This window comes from Lycium ferocissimum, chromosome 12, assembly GCF_029784015.1.
Source record: "Lycium ferocissimum isolate CSIRO_LF1 chromosome 12, AGI_CSIRO_Lferr_CH_V1, whole genome shotgun sequence".
Taxonomy (NCBI): domain Eukaryota; kingdom Viridiplantae; phylum Streptophyta; class Magnoliopsida; order Solanales; family Solanaceae; genus Lycium; species Lycium ferocissimum.
Genome location: NC_081353.1, coordinates 46,564,030 through 46,586,151, shown reverse-complemented (window position 1 = coordinate 46,586,151; position 22,122 = coordinate 46,564,030). Strand labels below are relative to the sequence as shown.

Below are 22,122 nucleotides of genomic sequence, written 5' to 3'. Positions count from 1 at the left end.
AGACCTGGCAATAATAATAACTAATGGTGGCTTTTCAAAATTAATTGTCACAAAATTAGCGTGAGCCTTCTTGAAGAAAAATCATAAAAGCAACCACCAAGGGTCATTGTGGTAAGATGGATAGAATTCCTCCACCCTTAAACAAAAATCTAGTATTCGAACTATCAGCATGGAAAAAATCATGATAGAGAGCCCTTTCTCCTTAAATGTGCCTTATATGGCGCGGATATATTTTGTCGAGGCTCAAATGCGATTAATGGATACCAAAAAAAAAAAAAAAACACTAAAAGCAACAAGACTTTCATTTATTCATGATCCGTTATACATTTAGAATACATTCTAAAATCTGTATCATAGACAATACAAAGCTAACTCATACAAACAAATAAATACAATCCATTTTAAAAAATATATTCCTAGGCATTTTGCAAACTATTAATTCGCTGCCTCTATGTGAGGAGCCAAATTTAATAAAATTTATTTTGTCAATATATAATTGAATCAACACTTGGGCATATCTGGAGGTGGAGGCAGAAGTTTTTCTTGAGAGCCTTTTCCATCTCTAACAATGAAAGCCATATCCATTCCCCAGGTCAAGTGACGTTCGAAATGGCAGTGCAAAAACCACACACCTGATCAACAATTAAAAGATAAAAAAGAAAAGTCAAATTACATCACAAAGTGAAATTGGCAGTATATATATTTCGTTTAACTAAAATTTACTGATAATGTAAGAATATCAGGGAAATTAACTTAAACAGCAGCCCCGAAAAAAGAAATAGTCAACATATATAATGTATAATAAATGTATATTGGCTAGTGGCCGTAAATATTTTAGAGTGAAACATCAAAAGTGTAACTTCCTCCTAATTTAATGTGATGGAATAGAAAATCTTTACACTATCAATATATATAATTTAAGTATTTCTCTCCATACCAGCAACTTGAATACGTATATGCCTTCATTTCAAATATACCAAAAGTAAAAACTGTTTTATACATATGTTCGAATCTTGTATCTCAATATAACTCCGTAAGTAATATTTTCGGTGCTTTATTTTATATGATGCGCTTTTTCCTTATTAGTCTATTATATTCCAAAAAGAATATTGATGTCTTTTTATATTTTTTACCATTTAACTTTAAACCAATATTGACCTGCTTTTAGAGCAACAAATATATTATGTGTTGAAAGGCTTAAAATTACAAGTTTCTTACGAATTCTAAAATTAGTCAAACACTGCAGCATAAATTAAAACTGATTGAAGCTATAAGTAATAATGACAAGAAGTAAGATAAAAATGTATTTGATCATACCAGGATTATTTGCTGTGAATCTGACAGCTGCCCATCCATTCCTAGGAACAGCAATAGTATTTTGCAGAGGAGGATCAACAACATTATAATTCGAAGGATCCGTCCTGTTATTAAAATTTCCAAGACCCAAACCAACCACATAAAAACTCTGTCCATGCAAATGAATAGGATGATCAAGTCCACCTAATAAATTAGTCCCTTGAAAAACAATCTCCACCTTTGATCCATATTCAAGAACATGTACTTCAGTTCTCCTATCAGCTGTTTGAAATTCCACAGGAATTGAATCTCCTGTGAAATTGAATCTCAAAGGTGGAACACTAGGAAAATCATTTCCATAAATCCCATTAATATCCCTATAATAAGCCTCAAGTATGTCAATTCGAGGCAAAACAAAACTTATATTATTCACACTAGCAGCGAATCTATCTCCGTTAGGTGCTTGGCACGACTCATTTGCACAAGGCAACGTATTGATAGAAAAAGTAAACAACAAATTGTTCGTAACGTTCAGTGGTACGTCCAATTGATGTGTCTTGGTAGCCAAAAATCGGAATTTCCCCGTGAAATTGACCGATGCATTCGTATCGGTGTTATTAGGGAGATAATTTGGGAACGATGGTGGTTGCGTCGGGGTGTAATTTCCCCGATACTGGAGTATAGCGGTGGTGGTCGTGTTATCGAATGGAATTCCAGTGTTGCCACTGTATGCTCGTGCAGCCATGTAATAGTGGTTATGGGGTTGATTTGCTTCAAGCAATAAGTCAATTGTTTGACCAGGGGAAATTGTGATATAATTTGCTTTGAATGGCTTTAAATAGGCACCATCTGATCCTACGACTGTGAGTTGATGATTTGCAATGGAGAAGAACATTTGATTGTTCATTACAGCGTTGACCATTCGTAGCAAATATGTCTTGCCATCGTCAACTGTTAGCTTGTACGTACCTGTTGAAAAGAAAATCAAATTGTAACATTTCTATCTGAGAATGCAGAATTATAGTATTGTAATCAATATGGTAAACAAGTAACAGATTCCCGCTACAGTTGGATTATTAGAAAGTTGGTGGAGTTCAACTTCTATATAGAGACAATGCACGATATTTTTACATCATCAACTATAGATGACCTACAACAAAATGTAACTATCGATAACAATCCCGATTTGGTAACTCTAAAAACTGCGATAAATAACTTGTTATACTCGATTAAAATGCTTTGATAGTATAGAAATTATTCATGAGATTATAGCCATATTAAAGACTATGAGAATTTTTCCCTACACAAAAGTCCACACTATACAACAGCCGAACAAAGCCTACAACAAAACATAATTCTATTCTTAAAGTTTTTACAGATTTATTCAGTATAATAAGTGTATAGATGTATTATATATATTTAGTATACGCCGGTGATATCTACAATCAATCATGGCTAGGCAGATGAAATCTTTTTAGGCCAGCTCCCTAAAAATTTAAAGATCCCTTAAATAAAATGAGTCGAAGTTAAAGAATGAGTTTTGAACCATTTCTTGAGCAAGGATATAAATCCCCTGGTTGACCATTTATAAGGTACGCATCTGATTTATTTGGATCTCCTCCACTTGCCATAAACTGATTAAGCACTGCTTGTACATCACTTTTCCACCATTCTCCTGCATTTCACACATCATAATACATAATTCATCACGATGAAAATAATAAGGAAAGAAGAAAACAGATAGAATTAATTGATCTCTTAGTTTAATTAGTGAATATTGTACCTAATATGATAGGTATTTCACCATCAGGTTTAGGGAAAGGATATTGAGTTTTATTTGCAGGACGTATCACAATAGCACCATGCACGGTAGCTCGCGACCAATCGCTATGAGCATGCCACCACAATGTGCCCTCCTCATCTGAAAGCTTAATCGTTTGACTGAAATTTGTTCCCGGTCGAATCGGGCACTGAGTAATAAATTCAGGACCATCTGACCACGGATATCTTGGCAGTTTCACACCGTGCCTGCATAATTTAATTTGATTTTTCATAAATTAACATCAACCTATATTTGATGATATGATCATACAATTTAACAGATTACAGATTTTAGCTAAAGATACTTACCAATGAATGGTTATATTTTGGCTTCCTTGGTTATAGACATCGACAACAAATGTATCCCCTGTATTGGCATAAAGAACAGGCCCTGGAAATTGGCCATCGACAGTTAAGATGTTCTTTGTGCTGCAAAGCCTAGTGTATGGAGCTTCTTTCACCTGCAACATTCATGACGAGCGATATATATGATTTATTGCAATTACAAAGTCAAGAATATAAGTGAATAAAAAATTTAGTCACTGGATTCAAAATGTATTTGATCTATACCAAGTGCAACAGAATATAATAGGTTCAATTAAATCCACAAAATCCATCCTAAATTTACGTTTGGCGAAGAATTTGTATAAAGTCTTGGGACTTTCAGTTTGCCAAACATGTAACCAAATAGTATAAATATCATTTGAGTGACCTAATAATATAAAAAGTTATCTACATCATTAATGGTTTATATTACTTTAACCCTTTCACAAATGTAGAATATGATTTTGGGAACATAAATATAGGATAAAATTAGCCCTGTCTCATCTAATGTTATAGCATGTGAAGTACTAAATATACAATTCAACTATTAGATTTCTCAAAACTTCAATATTTTTTCAATATAACTAGGAGTCCTTTTAAATGGTGGGAGAAATTTTAATTTTTCTTTGTAAGGAGTGAAGAATATATATATATATACATACAATTTGGAAATGAAAACATGCATAAAAATGTTAGGAAGAAACTTACAACAAATCGATGACGATGAACAGTAGCTTGACTAAATAAAAGGCCAGAAAAGAAGAGAACTCCTATAAATTGAAGTATGAAAACTTTCATTATAAACCTCAGTTTTTCAAGTGAACCGTCGATTGTTTCCCGAAGATAAATGTTGCTTTGCTATATATGTAATTCTTCTTATTATTCTTGAATGAAATCATGACAAGAAAAGCAATGTATTTATAAGGTAAGATCGCAATAAATGAGAATGTCGTAGCAAACATTAACACAACTATCATCAACTTAACGTACAAACTCGATCGACTGTCAAATCTTTTTTTCGTCTGCTTTGATTTTTCAACCTTTTGAATATTATTACATGCGCTTTTTTAAGCCCAATTCTATCTAGAAAGATGCTTCTACTCTTAGATTCTTTTGTAAGTGGCTGGAAATTAGAAAAGTAAACACACAAAACTTTCAACACTAACCAAACTAAATAAGAATACCACGACAATAGTCATACTTGGCTTTGGATGCTGGACTTTTCTTTTACATTTATTTTCTTCCGTTGTGTATCTTTGGGTCCCTGATTTTTCCCTGTTTGAAAAGATGTCTAGACGAAGCAATAATTGTCGACCTTTGCTTTTTCTAGGGTTAAAAGATAGGAGTACTACTACAAATAAACTAAATAAAAGTTTGATTTCTGTAATAACTAACTTAGGGTGTGTTAATTGGTATGGAAAGAAATATTTTTTAATTTTTCATATTTATTCATGTATTACCTATTCCACCTTCTGCCCTGCATAAAATAATATATAGATTCCCTCATAACTTATGCATGTATTAATTATGCGAGTTTCGTAATCTTTGCACTTTCACCAAAATTAAAGAAAGAAAAGAAATAGCATATAGTTTCCATCTTGTTGCCTAAAGGAGAAGTTTCCAAGTGGGATATAATTATTTTGTCTATGAATTGTTATCACGACGTAGCTGTACTACTGTTAATTTTGTAGTTTTCAAAATGGAACGGCTGCCCCGTGGTTTAAATGTGAATTAAGACTTTTCTACCAAATTCAATTTTCACTTTAGTCATGTCAGTGGAAAGATCATTTACGCTAATAATATACTCCCCCTGTTTCACTTTAGTCATGTCAGTGGAGAGATCATTTACGCTAATAATATACTCTCCTGTTACAATTTATTTGAATCTATTTTTTTTTAATTCGTATCAAAATAAATAAAAAAAATTCTAATTTAAAAACAAATTCACTTTATGAATGATTGACAGAAATACACAAATTTTCAAGGCTTATTTTGAATCACAAGTTTTAAAAGTCTTCCTTCTTTTTTAAATATCATGCCCAATCAAATGGGGTCATATAAATTGATACGGAGGGAGTATATAGTTATGACTTTTCCAATTGTTAAAAGTCTCATAGTTTGGTAGGTGAAATTATTTTGTTTTTTAACTACTTTGTCAATATTCATATTTCGAATTGACAGTTCTATCCTAGTCATTTAAGGATAATTTCTGAAGCAGTGGAAGAAGATATACAGTTAGGCAATTTTCCAACAAAATGATAAGATCAACCCACACAAGCCTACTACGGGATTACAGTCAAGTCTTTCTATAATAGCAGTGTTTGTCCAAAAATTTCATGGCTGATATAGTGAGGTGCTGTTATGTATATATACTAACATTTGATGTTTAGATCTCATTGAGCTGTTATAAATAAAAGTGCACAAATAATTATTTTTCTGTACTTTTTATGTCACATAAACGAAAACAATATACTTGTTAATTTTAAAATCTCAATTAATTTTCATATTCCTTTTAACTAAAAGTTGAAAAGACAAATAAATTACTAATAAATCTATAACTAGTTGTACCATACCGATATTACATCTAAAATTAAGTAAGAATTTAAATATCTCAAGTTTGAAGTAAGAATCATACAGTTGTAGGTTGTTTCGTAAATTTCAGTCTCTTAGTGATAATATAACGATTGAATTGACGAATCATTTTGTCCAAACTTTCAGCAAAAGGAAATTCAATAATTTTCCATTGAAGGTTATCTAAGAACTTAACAGTTGACTCTTAAAAATAGGTTTTTAATTTTATACATTATATATTTCTTACAATTATATTATAAAATGAATTTGAAATTATAATTTAGAAAATATTTCATTAATAACAATCAAAACTCATTTATCCACATAAATAATATAATAAAAGAGAAGTGAAACATAAATATACACACAAACGCACGTACATACAGACATACATATTTAATGCATGTCAAATCAAGATAACAATCAAACCCATTTATTTATTAATAGCAATGTCACGAATGTTTATATTTTTATTTAGCGTCAACTGTAGTTAAAAAGCAGTCCCATGCTTACTGTATATTTTCAAACAAAGAATAAAGAAAACAACTTAGCAAATGTGGTGACTCGGACAAATGGCACGTGTACATTAAGCAAAACGCGGCAACCATAATGAAATTTAGTTCTACACGTTACATGACTCCATCACCTACCAGTCTGCTTTTTGAGTAACGTGTAGAATTAAAATTGTGTTTAAATTGTGTATGAATGTAACTGAAAGTCATTGTGTTGTCTTTAAATAATTAAATATATAAATGAAAATAGACTGAATTAAGAAGAAAATAATAAAGTGGAGTGGGAGGGCTCTAACATGGGAAAGAGCAATTTCAAAAGAATTAAATATAAAATTATTGAATTAAAAACAAAATAATTAATCCCTTTTTGCCACATTTTTTTACCAAAAACTCGTTGGGATATTTCTTGGGGATTTTTCCCTACGAAAATCTGTAAGAAAATTCTGTTTATTCACGAATTTTTACCAAATATTTGTCGCGAACTTTTGTGTTTTTGGCAAGAAAATCTGTAGGTATTTTATATGCGGTTTTAAAACCCTCATGTAATTTATCTAAGGATTTTAAAATCCGCAGGTAACAATTACCCACAAAGGATTTTCCATCGGATTTTTTTCATTTGAAAAATCCGCAGGAAACTAGGGTACCTGCGAATTTTCATTAATAATCCGCAAAAAAATTCTCATGTAAATCACACTTTTCTAGTAGTGAAAATATTATTACACAATATTTGAGTATAACTGTTATAGAGAGGTAATTTAACAAAGAGTGTCACCAAGATAATGAATGAAATCGTTTGTATAGGTAGAATCTTTATTATAGAAAAAAAAATAGCATGAAAAATCGATTCCGGAGAAAATCAGGTTGTTCTAATGAAATGCTGCTATAACGAATAAAAATTATAGAGAGGTTTGACTGTATATAGTTTTCAATTACTAAATTAATCAAGTTTATATAAGGTAAGTTACTAACAAAATTTCTTGAAGTTTTTCAAATTTTTAAACAAAGACAAAGTTTTAAGATTAGGTGGACTATACCTTTTTCTTCCATAACGAACATTTGATGCATACTTTTATTGACGAGAAGTCAATGATTAAACAGAAGAGACAAAAAGGTCAATGGAAATTATGATTTTGCAACTAGTATCGTGCTAAAGATAAATTGCTTGAAAGTGATAATTTAACAAATGGTTTCTACTCTGATACACCTTGCCAATTAAGATTATTCTTCAACTCTACGAAATCTGTTGTGAACTTTTTTTGTTGTTTTGGTCCACTACTAATAGTGGAAAATAGCAATAGGGTCGGGTCACTATATAAGCAATGTTAATTAGCACGTTAAGTTATTAACTTGACCTATTTGTAGATCTTAATTATTTATATCTATATATATTAAAAGCACAAATAATTTTTGCTAAATATTGAACGACGAAAATATCCTTTAAATATTGAATGATTTTTATATCCTTAAAAATTTAAATTTGGCCCGGATATAATTGTAATCACCCACGATTTGTTATCTAAAATATAGGAGTTTGAAACCAACTCAAACAAAATAATACAACGCTGGATTAAATTGTTGTACTAATATTAATTTGCTAGACCGGAATTCTTATCACAATCGTGAAATACAGTTTTGAAAGGATATGAATTAGAGTTGGATAGAGATTAAGAATTTTATAAGAGGAGTTACCTAGCGCCTCTTCGTCAACAACATGCCTGTTTAGGCAAAACATGATTAGACAGCTTCCTCTGACAAGTGGTGCCCACGTAAATACCTGTGCTTGCATTAGGGTTATTTTTGGAATTACAGGTTTATCTTGCTGAGCTGTGTTGCAACGTTTGGTGTAGGGACTAGGTTTGCCTCTGTTAACTGAAAAATCAGGGATTTTTTGTGTAATTCCCATTGCACCCTTGTACTGTTAATTGGTTGACTAGCAAACCTTTTTCTAAAGTTTCATTTTGCCATTACATTTTTGTAAATCCAACAAAAGTTTGAGCCTTCTTTCAATGCCCAAAAGACACTATAGCTGCTGATGTCACATGAAAGGGATGGATGCTTGACAAATTCACATTGCTTTCAAATTTTTCTTCTTAAACGTCAACTTCCCCTTCATATGGAGTAGTATCTAACAAAAAGAGCTCGTTTTTAAAAGAAAAATTAAAATAGATCTAAATTTACCATATTCATTTGTAAAATCTTAAACAAAAATAGTAGTAAAGTCCTTTTTTGAGTTAACAAGAGAAGCTCATTTTTGTATATTAAAATTCATGTTTACATTAAAGTTGATCTAATTTCAATTTTTTCCACCTGCAGGAAATTTCAAGGCAATAAGTAAAAGTAAAAGAATTTAAACTATATATTACCTCTGACCTAAACAATTATGAACTATAGTATAATTGCATGTTGAAGTGTTGATATTTGGAATAACCATATCTCCAAAAGAGAAAGTTGTTCCAAATAACACTCAATTCATGCAATGCATTGAGGAAGTTGTTCCAAATAACACTCCAATTCATGTAATAATGCATTAATGTTGTCTTGATTTTTTTGTTTTTCTTTAACCATTTCTTCAAACTGTTAAAAGTTATAAAAATATTTAGCATAGCGAACGGGCTATTTTTTTACTAGTCATTGAAGAAGACGAAGTCTACTAAAAGTGATTATAAAAAGTGTTTCTTGCCTCTTATCAAATTCAACTCCACGGTGTGCAGAATACTTGGCTTGCAATTAAGGTATCAATATGTAAAAAAATTCCATCGACTTGCAATATGCCATCTAATTAAAAGTGCCCACATGCAAACCTAGAGATATTATCTAAGATCATTCGGCTTTTAGAATTTTAGTTTGTGTGAGATTCAAATTTATTGCATTAATCAATATACAAAATGGATAAGCCAAATAATTTATAAAAGAGGTCAGTTTTCCAGTTTCTCTATCATATATTTCTAGGGAGTATTAGACATAAGTAGTGGCATTGCTATAGAAAAAATTTATAAAACTCCGCAAAGTCGCAAAAGCTGTTTTTTGTTGGCAGCAAGTCTCTAAAAGTTTTATTAATTCTCTATTTTGAAATTGAATATTGCTTTGATTTCTAAATATTTTTGTGATCATCTATGCCAGATGGTTTTCTATTTTAATTAAATACTTTGTCCGGTTGAACTTAAGCTCCTATTACTAACTCATTACTGGATGAGCAGAAACGAGCTATATTTGATTGAGCGAATCGATGTCTTTTGTGGTAATTGATGTAATTGCTTTGGTTTGTCATGATATGGTCTTTTGGGCATCTCAATGAGTGAATCAAATCAATTTGTTGATACGATGATCCTTGTGATATATATTCAATATATCTATGAATTTTTTTGTTAGGGCAATTTGTGCACTTATATTTTGCTAGGGCAATTTGGGTACTTATATTTTGCTCCATTGTTTTGCAATATAGAGTTGAACTTCCACACATATGATTAAGATGAGGCCCTGCATAATTAAATTAATTTTGTTTATTAATTGGCTAGTTTGCATTTTTGTTTAAAGGAACCAAAGGGTTTGTTTATCCTTCCAGTTTCGAGTGTCTTCTTGGATAGTTATAGCGGCCCATAGGCGGAGATGTCCTTGTGAGGGGCGGTCCCCTGGACATAGTCCTTTCAGGCAGTGGCCGTTTAGTCCATGGCCCATTGGATGATCGGTGCAAGGCCAGAAATTGGAACACATTGATTCTGCTCGTTACTTTGTTTAAAGGAACCAGACCAGAATAATTTGCAAGCATTTTTTATTAAGGGTCTCAAATCTATAAGTTTTCAAATTCAATTTCCGATTTGGTAACATTACTCTTATCTTTTATAATTGCAGAGTCTATATTATTATAAAAGCACGAATCTTAAAATACTAAATATTTAATGACGAAAATTTTCTCTAAATGTTGATTGATTTTTATATCCTTAGATATTTTATAATTTAAGGATATAATTGTAGATCACCCAAGGATGTATTCTTTGATTTAAACTACACATACAATGACCTACAAAGTTGATATTGAGTACAATTCATTAAAGAATGTATGGGAAAACTAATCAACCAGGAAACCGTGAGACTAAACATGAAGATGTTTACCAACAAATTCTTTTTATTTACTTCAGATTTTGGGTTGTAAGAATTATAAACAATACAAATGGCATGATTTCATATATCATGTAATTCATCTCTTTTCACAATAATCGTCAAGGAATATTCATGCAACGCACGCACATAGAGGCTAGTTATTTTAAAAGTATGAATATAAATGTTAGTTGACCAAAATAGCCTTCAAATATTGAACAACTTTTATGCCCTTCGAAAGCTAAATTATCTCTTTAAGAACCAATTCTATATTGAATAAAATTGTTATTATTTAAGATTTTGTCTAATGTTTAGGATGTTGAAATAACTAAAATCGTACCTTTTGGATTCGTAATGTAATAGACTTCAAATTTTAACTGATGGTCCAACTCAGAGTCTAACACAAAAAACAAAAGACACCTGCGTGCACATGTATATTTGTATTTGAGATAAATTGATAAATATGAAGCAACTTGAGATAGTAGTAATCTTAACTTCTTAAGAGGATCAAGACTTCCATCATAACCTTAAAAGTTGTCCGAAGAGTTGGTTTGCTTTTATCCACGTCTGATTTGATTCGAGTAATTCTCACTTGTGCTAATAATTCTCCATAATAGGGATTAACTTCGATTATGCTTGGTATTAAAAGATTCTTATCAATATTTTGGTTGACCAAAATAACCTTCAAATATTGAACATAAAAATTAGTCTATATCTATATTATTATAAAAGCATGAATATAAATGTTGGTTGACCAAAATATCATTCAAATATTGAACGACTTTTATGCCCTTTTAATCTAATTCTACCATATTTCTACTGATTATTCTGGTAAATAAAAAAAAATACAATTGTAATAGAGTTTTAAACAAATTCTACTTCCAAATTTCAATTCCAAAACTAATTAAACAAAGAATCTTTGACATCACGTTTAAATCCTACCCTATTAATTTCCGGACGCAATTAAAAGTAGAAAAGCAAGATGCCGAACTTTTGACTATTTTAATTAATAATAATTTTATGTTGACAATATCTACCAATCCCACTACAAATCTAATTCCAGTTTTGTTCCTTTAAATAATAATTAATGAGAAAAATTTGTATTAGAATTATGTTGTGATCTGGTAAGTAGTTAGCACATGCTACCTAGCTTGATCGAGACGTAGCAACCAGAAGGTCAATAGAGAAACGGCTCAACGGTAAGATTGTTGATAATATTGATAGTCGGATATAAGCACATAGCCTCATTGCTTAGTTTTCTATCTTTCACAACTGTGTAGTATACATTACTATGAGATATATTTATTCCGTCGTTGTTCCACATAACTTATTTGTATCTTTCTTTCTTATACTCTCTATAACTTAAAAGATATAAAGTCTTAGTAGCAGGGCTAGAGAGTTAAGCCACTGAAGCGAGCACTTTAGGCCCCAAAATTTTAGGGCCCCAAGTTTTTTCATTTGGTGTTCGGTATCTATATTAATTTTTCGATTAATTCTATTTCGAGACACGCAAGGCCGATTAAAGAGGGAAGCGCTCCCTAGCAATATTTTTTTCATTCTGAGGCTCGAACGTGCTTATCAAGTGCTTCGGTTCAGTTTTGAATGTTATTAGTTTGACTTATTGGTTATCGGTTTGTAGATATGCTAAACCGTTACAGAACAGTTTCAAATAAAATATTATATGATTGTTTCATTTAAAAAAAAAAGACATCCAGTTAAAGTTTGGCTTTAGACCACCGATCTTATTGAGCTGCCCTTGCTTAGTAGGGGTTTAAACAATTATTTCAGAGATGGATGTGCTGCAAGATGACACTGTATGTTAAAGCCAACTCAAAGCTGTGGTTGTTTGTAGGTTCATGTCTCGAACCGTACTCTTTTGAAAAATACTTTTGAGAAAATACATTTAAAATTACTCTTAAAAGCTTGGTCAAATACTAATTATTTATCAAAAATATTTATCAAATTAATTAGTCAAATATAAATTGTTTAGTACTATTTTGAAAGACACTTTTTAAAGAATCACTTTTTCAATGCAGGATGTTGATGGAGTTGAAGTCATGATCTAAGATAAAAACAAAGCCCTAAAATTAAGGCAGATGTTTTGCTCATCTTTTGTAGAGTTAAAGTCCAAGTCTGACAGTATTTTATGTTGAACTAATTCATAATTAAATTTGTTGTAATTTCATATAAATAATTGACAGGATATTTACGTGTCAATATTATCGTGTAACGCACATTCATAGAAACTAGTTATTTAAAAGCATGAATATCAATATTGGTTGACTAAAATAGCTTTCAAATATTTAACGACTTTTATATCGTTACTATTACTGCTAACTTTACTAAATACTAATCCTTTTACTATTTAACTACCTAACAGCCGACTCAAAGAAAATAATTAATACTTTGAACTAATTGGCCGTCAGTTGGATCTTTTGGGACCTGTTTTCTTTAATGTGTTTTAAGTTTTTTTTTTTTTTTTTTAATGTATTACTTTTACTATTTAGCAAAACAAATTAAATAATGATATGATCGATAAACAAAATATTAAAATAATGAAAGAATTTATATTGAAGTAAAATAAGATATATAACTAAAATAATCGAAGAAAACGTACTACAACGAATTCAAATATTATTCCTATCAAATGAAAATTGTAACCAACTAACTTTAAATATTGAATTAATCTAATTTAATTTAACTCTAAATATTAGTTAAATTGACTCTCGGAAAGCAAAATGTGATAGGCGTTTTGAAAGACAGGGAGTAGTAGTGTAAAGGTAATACGATGAGATATTACTATTGTGTTGATAGCGAGGATGTGGAAATTCTCTTTCAGTATTAACTAACTTTAGGAGTTGTATTCTATTTACATATGAAAAGATAACAATTAACTTCAATTCAGGTGCTATATATATATATACACACTGTTGTGAACCAAGCTCACTTCCTAAAGGCCAGAAACGGATTCAGTTGGTATTATTGGGCCGAGTAAAATATTGATGAATTTTATTTGGGATCCAGGCCCAATTGGCAAATTGTTTAAAATGACGATAGATTAGAACAAGTAGTGTTTATGTGTATAGTTGAGAAAAGTATGTATCAATCTAATTCTCATCCCTTTCTTCTTAGCTCTGTTGAATTTACGTACTGTTTTGTAATTCCAGTTCGTTCAATATAAGCAGTCAGTTCTATTGAACGAGAGTTGTCTATTCTCAGTTTGTTTCGCACACGCTATTAATTCCACAAATTCTTTTTGTTAGGATAGTTTCCTTCAATAATATAATCACTACTAATGATAAACACACAGAAATATGTTAGTAATTTGTGAAAGAAATAGTAGAAAAATCAGCAAGGTGGCATGTCCCTAGGAGGAGAGAAAATGCGTTCTTCGGGCCTGCGTCCATTTTTCACCATAAAAACAGCCTTCATCCCCCATGTAAGATGACGCTCAATATGGCAATGCATAAACCAAACTCCTAAAACAATAACAAATGAAAAATAAGAGGTTAACAATAATTGTGATATAATAATTCTTCCTTCCTCTCCACAATAAGTAATTTTTAAAGTTTGACACACTGATTAAGAAAATTGCTCAATAAATTAGTTAAGAGAGTTATTTGACTAAATTTCCTGATCTACTCATAGGAAAATGCAAAGAATTGTTAAAAGACTTTTTAGAAAAAATTTCAGATTATTTTATTAGACAAAGGTAATTTTTTTAACACATTTACTAATACTTTTATGGTTTTCTAAAAGTACATCTTTTGGACCTAATTTGAAAGATAAAGAATCAATTGTTACGGACCGGAGGAAGTAAGAGTGTTTAGTATTTCTTTAAACAAATGAATTGAACTTAAAATCTTTTGTGGAGATATCCAGTTTTTTGAAGGACAGATAAGATATCCCGACATACCTGTGGTTTGATACCACTAGAAATGGAAAAAATATTCTTTGTTTTCCATCATTTTTACATATGTCAAAAAAAAAAAAAAATTATCACATTTCAGTTCTTATGCGTGTTCAAATCGATTATTAAACAAAAAAGTCATTTATAAGGTAATTACCGATAGATATATATAATAAACATTAGTTGGTAACCTTGAAAAGGTAGTTAACTTGCTATCACATATTAGACTATGAGCCTGTTTGGCCTAGCGGTTTTGAGGCCAAAAGCGCTTTTTTTTCTTCTAGAAAAAGCACTTATTTTGGATATTTGAGGTGGAATTTGGCCAATTGATAAAACTACTTTTAACTAGAAGCAGAAGCAGTTTTTCTGCGGTTGGAAAGAAGCAGAAAATTTCTGCTTCTTGAAAAATGCAGAAGCAGAAAATTATTTTTTTCAAGACAAAAATATCCCTGCCATAATTACACATTTATTAAGTATATCCCTCATTGATCCACTAATTTCTAATCAATAATGCTTTGTGTTAAATTTAATTTGTGGAATGATTTTAAATTTTGTTTTGGTTGTAGTTTTTAGTATATTTAAATCATAGTGTTGATATTATATCACTATTAATATTTATTTTTTATTTATCTATGTATTATATTAATTGAAAATTTTAATATGTATTATTAAATTTTAATTAAACAAATATGTATTATAGTAATATTTAAATTTTAATATGTATTATAATAGATATTTAAAAAAAAAATCTCTCTGTGTAAAACAATCTTGATAGTAAACGTTCATTTGATACTTGTCCTTTTTCGTAATTTGACACTCAAAAGCACTTTTTACAGATGATTAGCCAAACACAATCTGCTTATTTAAAGCCGTCAAAAGCACTTTTCAAATGAATTAGCCAAACACAAACTAAGGGTGTCAAGTGGTTGGTAACTCGCCCAAACCCCGCTACCAAAACAGCCTACCAAAACGCCCGGACCCACTAAGAGGTGTAAGGGGGCTAGGTGGGATTTATTGTTGGGCGGGACAAGGTGGACGACCCACCCCCCGACTACCAAAAGAGTCCGGTGATGGCCCACCGGGGCACCGGCTCGGCCTGGCCCGGCCCACTTCAAATTAAAAAAAGAAAAAGAAAAAAACAAGATAAGTACTACATTTATTGCTAATAATAAGTATTTTAAAAACATTGTATCCCAATAAATTAGGATTCTCTTTTTACGGAGCACTTTAGTTTTCTTTAAAATTGTATTTTAAAGCTAGACAATCTTGTTTTCTCAACAAATATACCTATTTTCAGTATATAGTATATATTAGATTGTGATAGTACTTATCTCAACAAATATACCTTTGATAAATCATTCGGTTCAATTTCATGCCTTTTCACAAGTGTCTACGCAACACACCGGTATCCCCTCCACCCCCCACCCCCCTAATAGGCTAATACCCGACGCTCCGGACTTGTGGAGATATATGTCACCACAATGTTGACATTTAACATGTTCCTCATTTACTCGCTCAAAATGCATCCACACCGCACTTGAAGTTGATCTTCGAACTCGAGGAGAAGGTGGAGGTGAAGTAATGTACACTAGTTGAATAACAAATTTAGATAAAGAGAGAATTGTGGAAGAATTGTGTGAAAATGAAGAAGAATGGAGGGGTATTTATAGTTTGAAAATATGACCAAAGTGAAGTTATTCATAAATTTAGGGGTTCAAATAAAATTAGCAACGACTAGTTTTTTAAATTTACAACGGCTAGCTTTTTGAATTTGACGACGACTAAACTTTTTTTTTTTTAATTTAGCAATTTTATCATTAGATGTAAATGATAATTTTATTATTATTAGTAAATGTAAATGTCTATTTTTGTTTAAAAAAAAAAAAAAAAGCCCGGCCCACTAACTATAACCCGGCCTGGCCCGGTTAGCCCGAGGTGTAGCCCCTATCCGGGGTGGGCTGGGCCGGACACCCTTTTCCCTCTCCAAGCCCGGTCCCAGCCTGGTCCGGCCCCGACCCGGCCCCTTGTGGCCCACGTTTAAATGGCCCGGCCCGGCCCACTTGACACCCTTAACACAAACTGCTTCTCACGAAAAGTACTTTTTTGAAAAACACTTTTAAAAAAAGCACTTCTCAAAATAATCTGTTTTCAGCCGCTAGGCCAAATAGGCTCTATATATCAATAATTTAGAAACCCTTTTTAATACTATAAGTGTATATAAGTTATATCTGATAAGTAAAAACATAATGCAAGTAATGCCTTATAAGGAAGACTTAAATACCTAGATTGTCTGCTCTGAATCTAATGGCTACCAAACCACTTTTAGGTACAGCTACAGTGTTGCTTCGAGGGGGATCAACAAGATTATACTTCTTTGGATCCAATTTTTCATCAAAATTACCAAATCCCAAACCAACAACATAAAAACTGTAACCATGTAACTGCATTGGATGGTCTAATCCAGTGACCACATTAGTCCCTTGTAGCACCAATTCAACTGTTGTATTATACTTCAATACTTTCACTTGTGTCCCAAATTCAGCCAATTCAAGCCCTAAAGGCAAAACATCATCAATGTAATTGAACACGTACGGCAGAAAACTTGGAAATTTTGTTTCAAACACGCCCTTGATGTGATAATAATATACCTCGAGTATGTTATACCTTGGCGTCGCGAAACTTATGTTGCTCATATTGGCATATAATCGCGTCCCATTTGGCCCTTGGCATGTCGTAACATTTGTACCATTTATTGGGCATGGTGATAAGTTCACTGAGACAACGGAAACCAACCTTGTTTTCACATTAATCGGGATGGATATCGGGTGGTTTTTCGAAGCTAAACTTCTTAGGCTACCACTGAAATTAACAACTGAAGGTGTGTCATAGTAAGAAGGTAAGTAAGGGAGTGAAATAGGTGAAGAAATTTTATGATTTCCTTCATATTTCACTATGGCTGTGGTTGTTGTGTTATCAAATTGGACATTAGTACCATTGGTATATGCTTTAGCAGCCATGTAGTAAAGATTATTTGGTTCTTGATTGGCTTTTAATAGGCAATCAAGTGTTTGTCCAGGACTTATGGCTATGAAATCTTTTGTTAATGGCTTTGTGTAGCTTCCATCTGTTACAACAACTGTTAATTTGTGATTTGAAATTGCAAAGAAAAGAATTTCATTCATTGCAGCATTCAAAATCCTTAGTAGATAAGTTTTCCCAGACTTAACTTCTAGCTTGAAAGTTCCTGCCCAAAAAAGAAAGAAAAAGAATGAAGGATAAGGAAAATGTATCCTAAATGGGCTAAAGTTTTGGATTAACTTAGGCAAGTTGCACATTTGATTGGTTGGTAAAATTTATTACATTCTCTAGAAAAAAAAAATTATTATGTATAAAATATGTATATTTTATGTATGTCATACATTACTACACAAAATATATATTTGCCGACTATTATTTTAGTGTCTGGATATACAGTGTGGAAATCCTTTAACACTTATACACACGGAAAAGAACTTTTACACTGTAGGTGTGTGTAAACATGGAGTTTAACTTATATACATTGACAGTAGACGAATTTATACATATTATCGATTCAACCTATTAACCTATTGTAGCAGGTATTATATTTTTGTTTTCAAAATTACAAATCTTACTTTTTATGGTGGGCTACCTATAAATATCTATTGGGTGACCTAACAGTGTAAGAATTTATTCACATTGTTGATGCAATTAAACTTTTAAACATGATATAACAGATCACTTAACCTACAATTATCATTTAGATAGCCTAAAAATTCTTTCTTTTACGTATAATAACGGTATTTAAAAGTTAAACTATAATTAAAGTTTTATTGGGGTACGGCTGGGTAGTAATTAATAGTGAGAGATCAATAATCAAATGTGTTACTATCGTATAGCCAATAATAGGAAAACGATGAGTTCAATGCAAAAAAAAAAAATCGACAACCACAATTTGCGCGAGCAGCACATTGCTGACAGGTACGTTTCTTCACTCAATTTCAATTGTTTATACTTCTTTGCTTTCCTCAAATTGTTATTCTTCTCCAATCATCATTCATCATTGCCTAATCATAGGCCACTAATTCTTGTCCCTTTTTTTCCGATCCTTTTCACTTCTTTTCTTTTTCTCCCGCGTTTTATTTAATTTTTTGCTCCAAATCTCTTCATCTTCACATCGCTTTATTCCTAAATAATAAAATATAATATTAAGCACAACTCATTACAATTAATACTCAAAAGACAATTAAAAGTACTAAAATGTGAGGCAACAATGAATAAATATATGCGATTTTAGGCCGAACATCACAAACCATGGTTTGAAACCCCAAATCATCCAAAAAGGCATGATTTGAGATTTCAAACCATGGTTTCAAAAAATTTAAATATAAAACTAGACCCATAAGTTTATATTTTATAAAAAAGACTCATAAGTTGGTAAATATTTTTAATAATTACTCCCACCAACCATTTACCAACCTCATTAACCTCCACCAACCTTTATATATGTCTACCATGTGGGAGGATTATAATAAAGAGTAGTTACATTACTATTCATGTTAAATTTTCGTTTTTATTGAACTAAAGTTTGATCAATTGATGTTGTATTTTTTAGAAAGGCCTTCTAGTAGCGTATTAATTTTGTTATGAACTATGACTTGCTCATTTGGTAAAATCGTATAAGAATTGGGAATGTTTTGATAGTTTTCATAACTTGTGGGTTTTTATGTATACAAGATAAAATACAACTTAAGATATCCAAATTACATGTCCAAACATGGCTTCAAATCATGGTTTGAAACCATAGTTTGAAACCGTGGTTTCAAACCATGTCCAAAGGAAAGATCACTTGAAGAAAACTACGTTAATATAACTCATCAAAACGAAACTAAGGGATTTTAAATTTGCGCAATCGGCCTTATATATGTATAATCAAAATAATTCGGATAAGGACTATAAATGGAGAAGCTGACAATAATTTTGTAATTACAATGAGACGATAATGGTTCGCAAAAGCTACGTAGTAATTGAGGAATATGGCAAGAAATATGAGACTCAAAGAATATGCATGTCTTCATAACTATTTCTCCAGCCATCACTTTGAAGAAAAATTGTTATATTTTTTTCGTACTTAACTCTGCTTTCTAAATGGTAAGTTCTCTCTTGCTCACGGAATTTATAATGGAATCAAAGAAATAACGTACAGAAGACAATAACAGGATTAAATGCTGCGCACTACAAATAGTACCAAGAAAATGTTTTAAGTCCTTTACGTTAATGGATAATTGTGTGTGTGTGAGAGAGAGAGAGGTGATTATTTGCTAGTGTTTTGAGTCATTGTTTATTTGTAATACACTGACCCTTGAACGAGTAGAACTAATGAACTTGGAAGTCTTGAACATGTTACGACTAAAGTTTTGCATAAAATTATGTTTTCGGTATGATACATACTAAATGAATTTTTTCAATACGGCAGGGTTTGAACCTAACCTAGTGGATTCTGCCGAATCCATAACTGCAATGATAGCGCCGCCCCTGGATATATTCATGGTCAAGCAAGTGATTTTTTTTTTCATAACGGGTGCACAGGAGATTCGAACTCTGCCTGCTACTTTGATATCATGCAGAATATGTGACCCTTCCATCTTTCATGTTAGGCTAATTAGCCTCCTTTATTTACTTAATGATATCTTCAATATAGGATAATTAGCATCCGCGACGTTGACATGATTTTACCGCAATTGCAATGGAGAATCAGAAAGTTAAAAAATTAAAAATAAAAAGAGAGAGAAATTATTCATCGCAGTAGAGATAGACTTCCAATATTTTTCGGAAATTTAAACGAAACAAGTTTAACTTAACTAGCTTAGAACACTAATATATATTGTAGGTGATTTTGAAGGAACCAACACTAAAAATTCCGAATAAACAAGGTAAGTACTAACCCCTAACTCATATGTATCTAGCTTAAGATCATCATTATATAGAGGTCATACTTATTAGAATCTCCACTTTAATTTAATTAATTTGCCGTAAGCTACTAGGGTTTGAAATATGAGACATGTTTTAAATTCAAGGTATACCCTCTTTAAGGTGTTTATTCGCTAGTAGCAAGTTATGGGAGAATTTGTCAAAATTAGTCGATAGAAGCAAGTGCAAGAAGAATTAAAAGCATTGAGTGCTAACTGATAACTCACTACTTGTTTGTGATAATAAATTACATGTTTCAAGCAAAAAAATGCGTAAATTGAGATAGATTTGATAATTTCAAACCTGGTTGTGGTGCCACAAATATCCTTACTTTTTGCGATGACTTAAGGGTCGCTACAAAATGTTGCCCCAAAAAGATTTACTATTTCTTTTACAGTTTTACTGAATCTTTAGGAGTGTCATTGGTATATTTTACAAATTATGCATGATTGGAATAAGTAAATTAGCACATATGTTTCTCTTTTTTTTTTTTTATTACATAAGGGGTATATGTTTTTCTTTTTTAAATTAGCACATATGTTTTTTTTTTTTTTTTTAATTACCATATCTAAAGAGATTTTAAACTCGTGTGTAATCTTCATATCTTATATCTATTTCATCTTTTATTACTACTTACTTTATCCTTTCCTTTTAATTTCTTGATGAAAAGGAGAAGGCTTGATTGTCAACTCTGTTAAAAGTACTATTCTCTGTTTGGCATTTACTACTTTTATGTTTGCGTAAATAAGAATTCATCTATTATTTTCATTCTTTGCTTATCTTATAGTAGACTCCCTTAATTACTTTGTTTCACTAACGTATTGTCTATATAAAGTTTTCATAGCTGGACTCATTATATAATTTTTCCTTTTCATCCCTTGTTCATCTTAGAAATAAAAACACTCTTATTAGGCAGGTCTGATGGATGCTTTCCAAATAATAACTGCGTAAATACACAAAGTCAAAAAGACAGGGAATCAATGAAATATCTTTAATTTTCAATGCTCTTTCTGTCACAATTTTCTTTGCGTGTCCTTATACAAGTATGATTAAAGAGTTTGTCTGTAAGTGTTTCAATTGCAATTGTATTGATTTTTATGTGTGAATTCAATCAAGGAGATATGTCAAAAAGACAGGGAATCAATGAAATATCTTTACTTTTCAATGCTCTTTCTGTCACATTTCTTTGCGTGTCCTTATACAAGTATGATTAAAGAGTTTGTCTGTAAGTGTTTCAATTGCAATTGTATTGATTTTTATGTGTGAATTCAATCAAGGAGATATCAGGGAGTATCCTTATTATTCACAGAAGGATTACAATCGTTTAATTTATCCAAAACTAAAGGAAATGAGACTTAATAAAAAGTTATTCCCTCCGTTCCAATTTATGTGACGCAGTTTGAATCGACATCAAATTTAATATGAAAAGAAATTGAATATTATGGTTTTAATTTATAGCATTTGTGTGGGTATAAAAATTTAAACATTGTGGCTTTATATATGCATGGGGCCCAAGACTTTTGTCACCCAAAAATAAATTTTTGGAACCAAAATAACCCATTAAAAAAAAAAAGGAACCTAAATAGCCTTTACGCACAGATTATG

The 22,122-nt window shown here is 31.3% G+C and overlaps 2 protein-coding genes across 2 annotated transcripts; both read right to left on the bottom strand.

Annotated features, from left to right (window-relative positions):
- Positions 1 to 284: 284 nt before the first annotated feature.
- LOC132038917 (laccase-15-like) lies at positions 285 to 4,347 on the bottom strand. The gene is made up of 6 exons (XM_059429409.1): positions 4,150 to 4,347; positions 3,427 to 3,578; positions 3,080 to 3,324; positions 2,843 to 2,971; positions 1,318 to 2,265; positions 285 to 632 (listed from the first exon to the last, which is right to left on the bottom strand). Exons 1-6 carry the CDS (start codon positions 4,237 to 4,239, stop codon positions 502 to 504), a joined length of 1,695 nt encoding a protein of 564 aa, XP_059285392.1. The 5' UTR covers positions 4,240 to 4,347; the 3' UTR covers positions 285 to 501.
- Positions 4,348 to 13,808: 9,461 nt separating this feature from the next.
- LOC132039375 (laccase-15-like) lies at positions 13,809 to 20,096 on the bottom strand. The gene is made up of 3 exons (XM_059429865.1): positions 20,033 to 20,096; positions 16,811 to 17,773; positions 13,809 to 14,098 (listed from the first exon to the last, which is right to left on the bottom strand). The coding sequence occupies exons 1-3, from the start codon at positions 20,094 to 20,096 to the stop codon at positions 13,968 to 13,970; spliced, it is 1,158 nt and encodes a 385-aa protein (XP_059285848.1). The 3' UTR covers positions 13,809 to 13,967.
- Positions 20,097 to 22,122: the final 2,026 nt, after the last annotated feature.

Bases quoted from the DNA above. Each gene is read 5' to 3' on its own strand.
- LOC132038917 (XM_059429409.1), bottom strand. From the start codon at position 4,239: ATGAAAGTTTTCATACTTCAATTTATAGGAGTTCTCTTCTTTTCTGGC. The intron at 3,579-4,149 runs GTAAGTTTCTTC...TGAATGTTGCAG, and splicing joins TTCATCGTCATCGATTTGTT to GTGAAAGAAGCTCCATACAC. The intron at 2,266-2,842 runs GTTCAAAACTCA...TCTTTTCAACAG, and splicing joins ATATCCTTGCTCAAGAAATG to GTACGTACAAGCTAACAGTT.
- LOC132039375 (XM_059429865.1), bottom strand. From the start codon at position 20,096: ATGAATATATCCAGGGGCGGCGCTATCATTGCAGTTATGGATTCGGCA. The intron at 17,774-20,032 runs GTTCAAACCCTG...TTTTTTGGGCAG, and splicing joins GGCAGAATCCACTAGGTTAG to GAACTTTCAAGCTAGAAGTT. The intron at 14,099-16,810 runs GTATTTAAGTCT...TTATTGTTTTAG, and splicing joins ATTCAGAGCAGACAATCTAG to GAGTTTGGTTTATGCATTGC.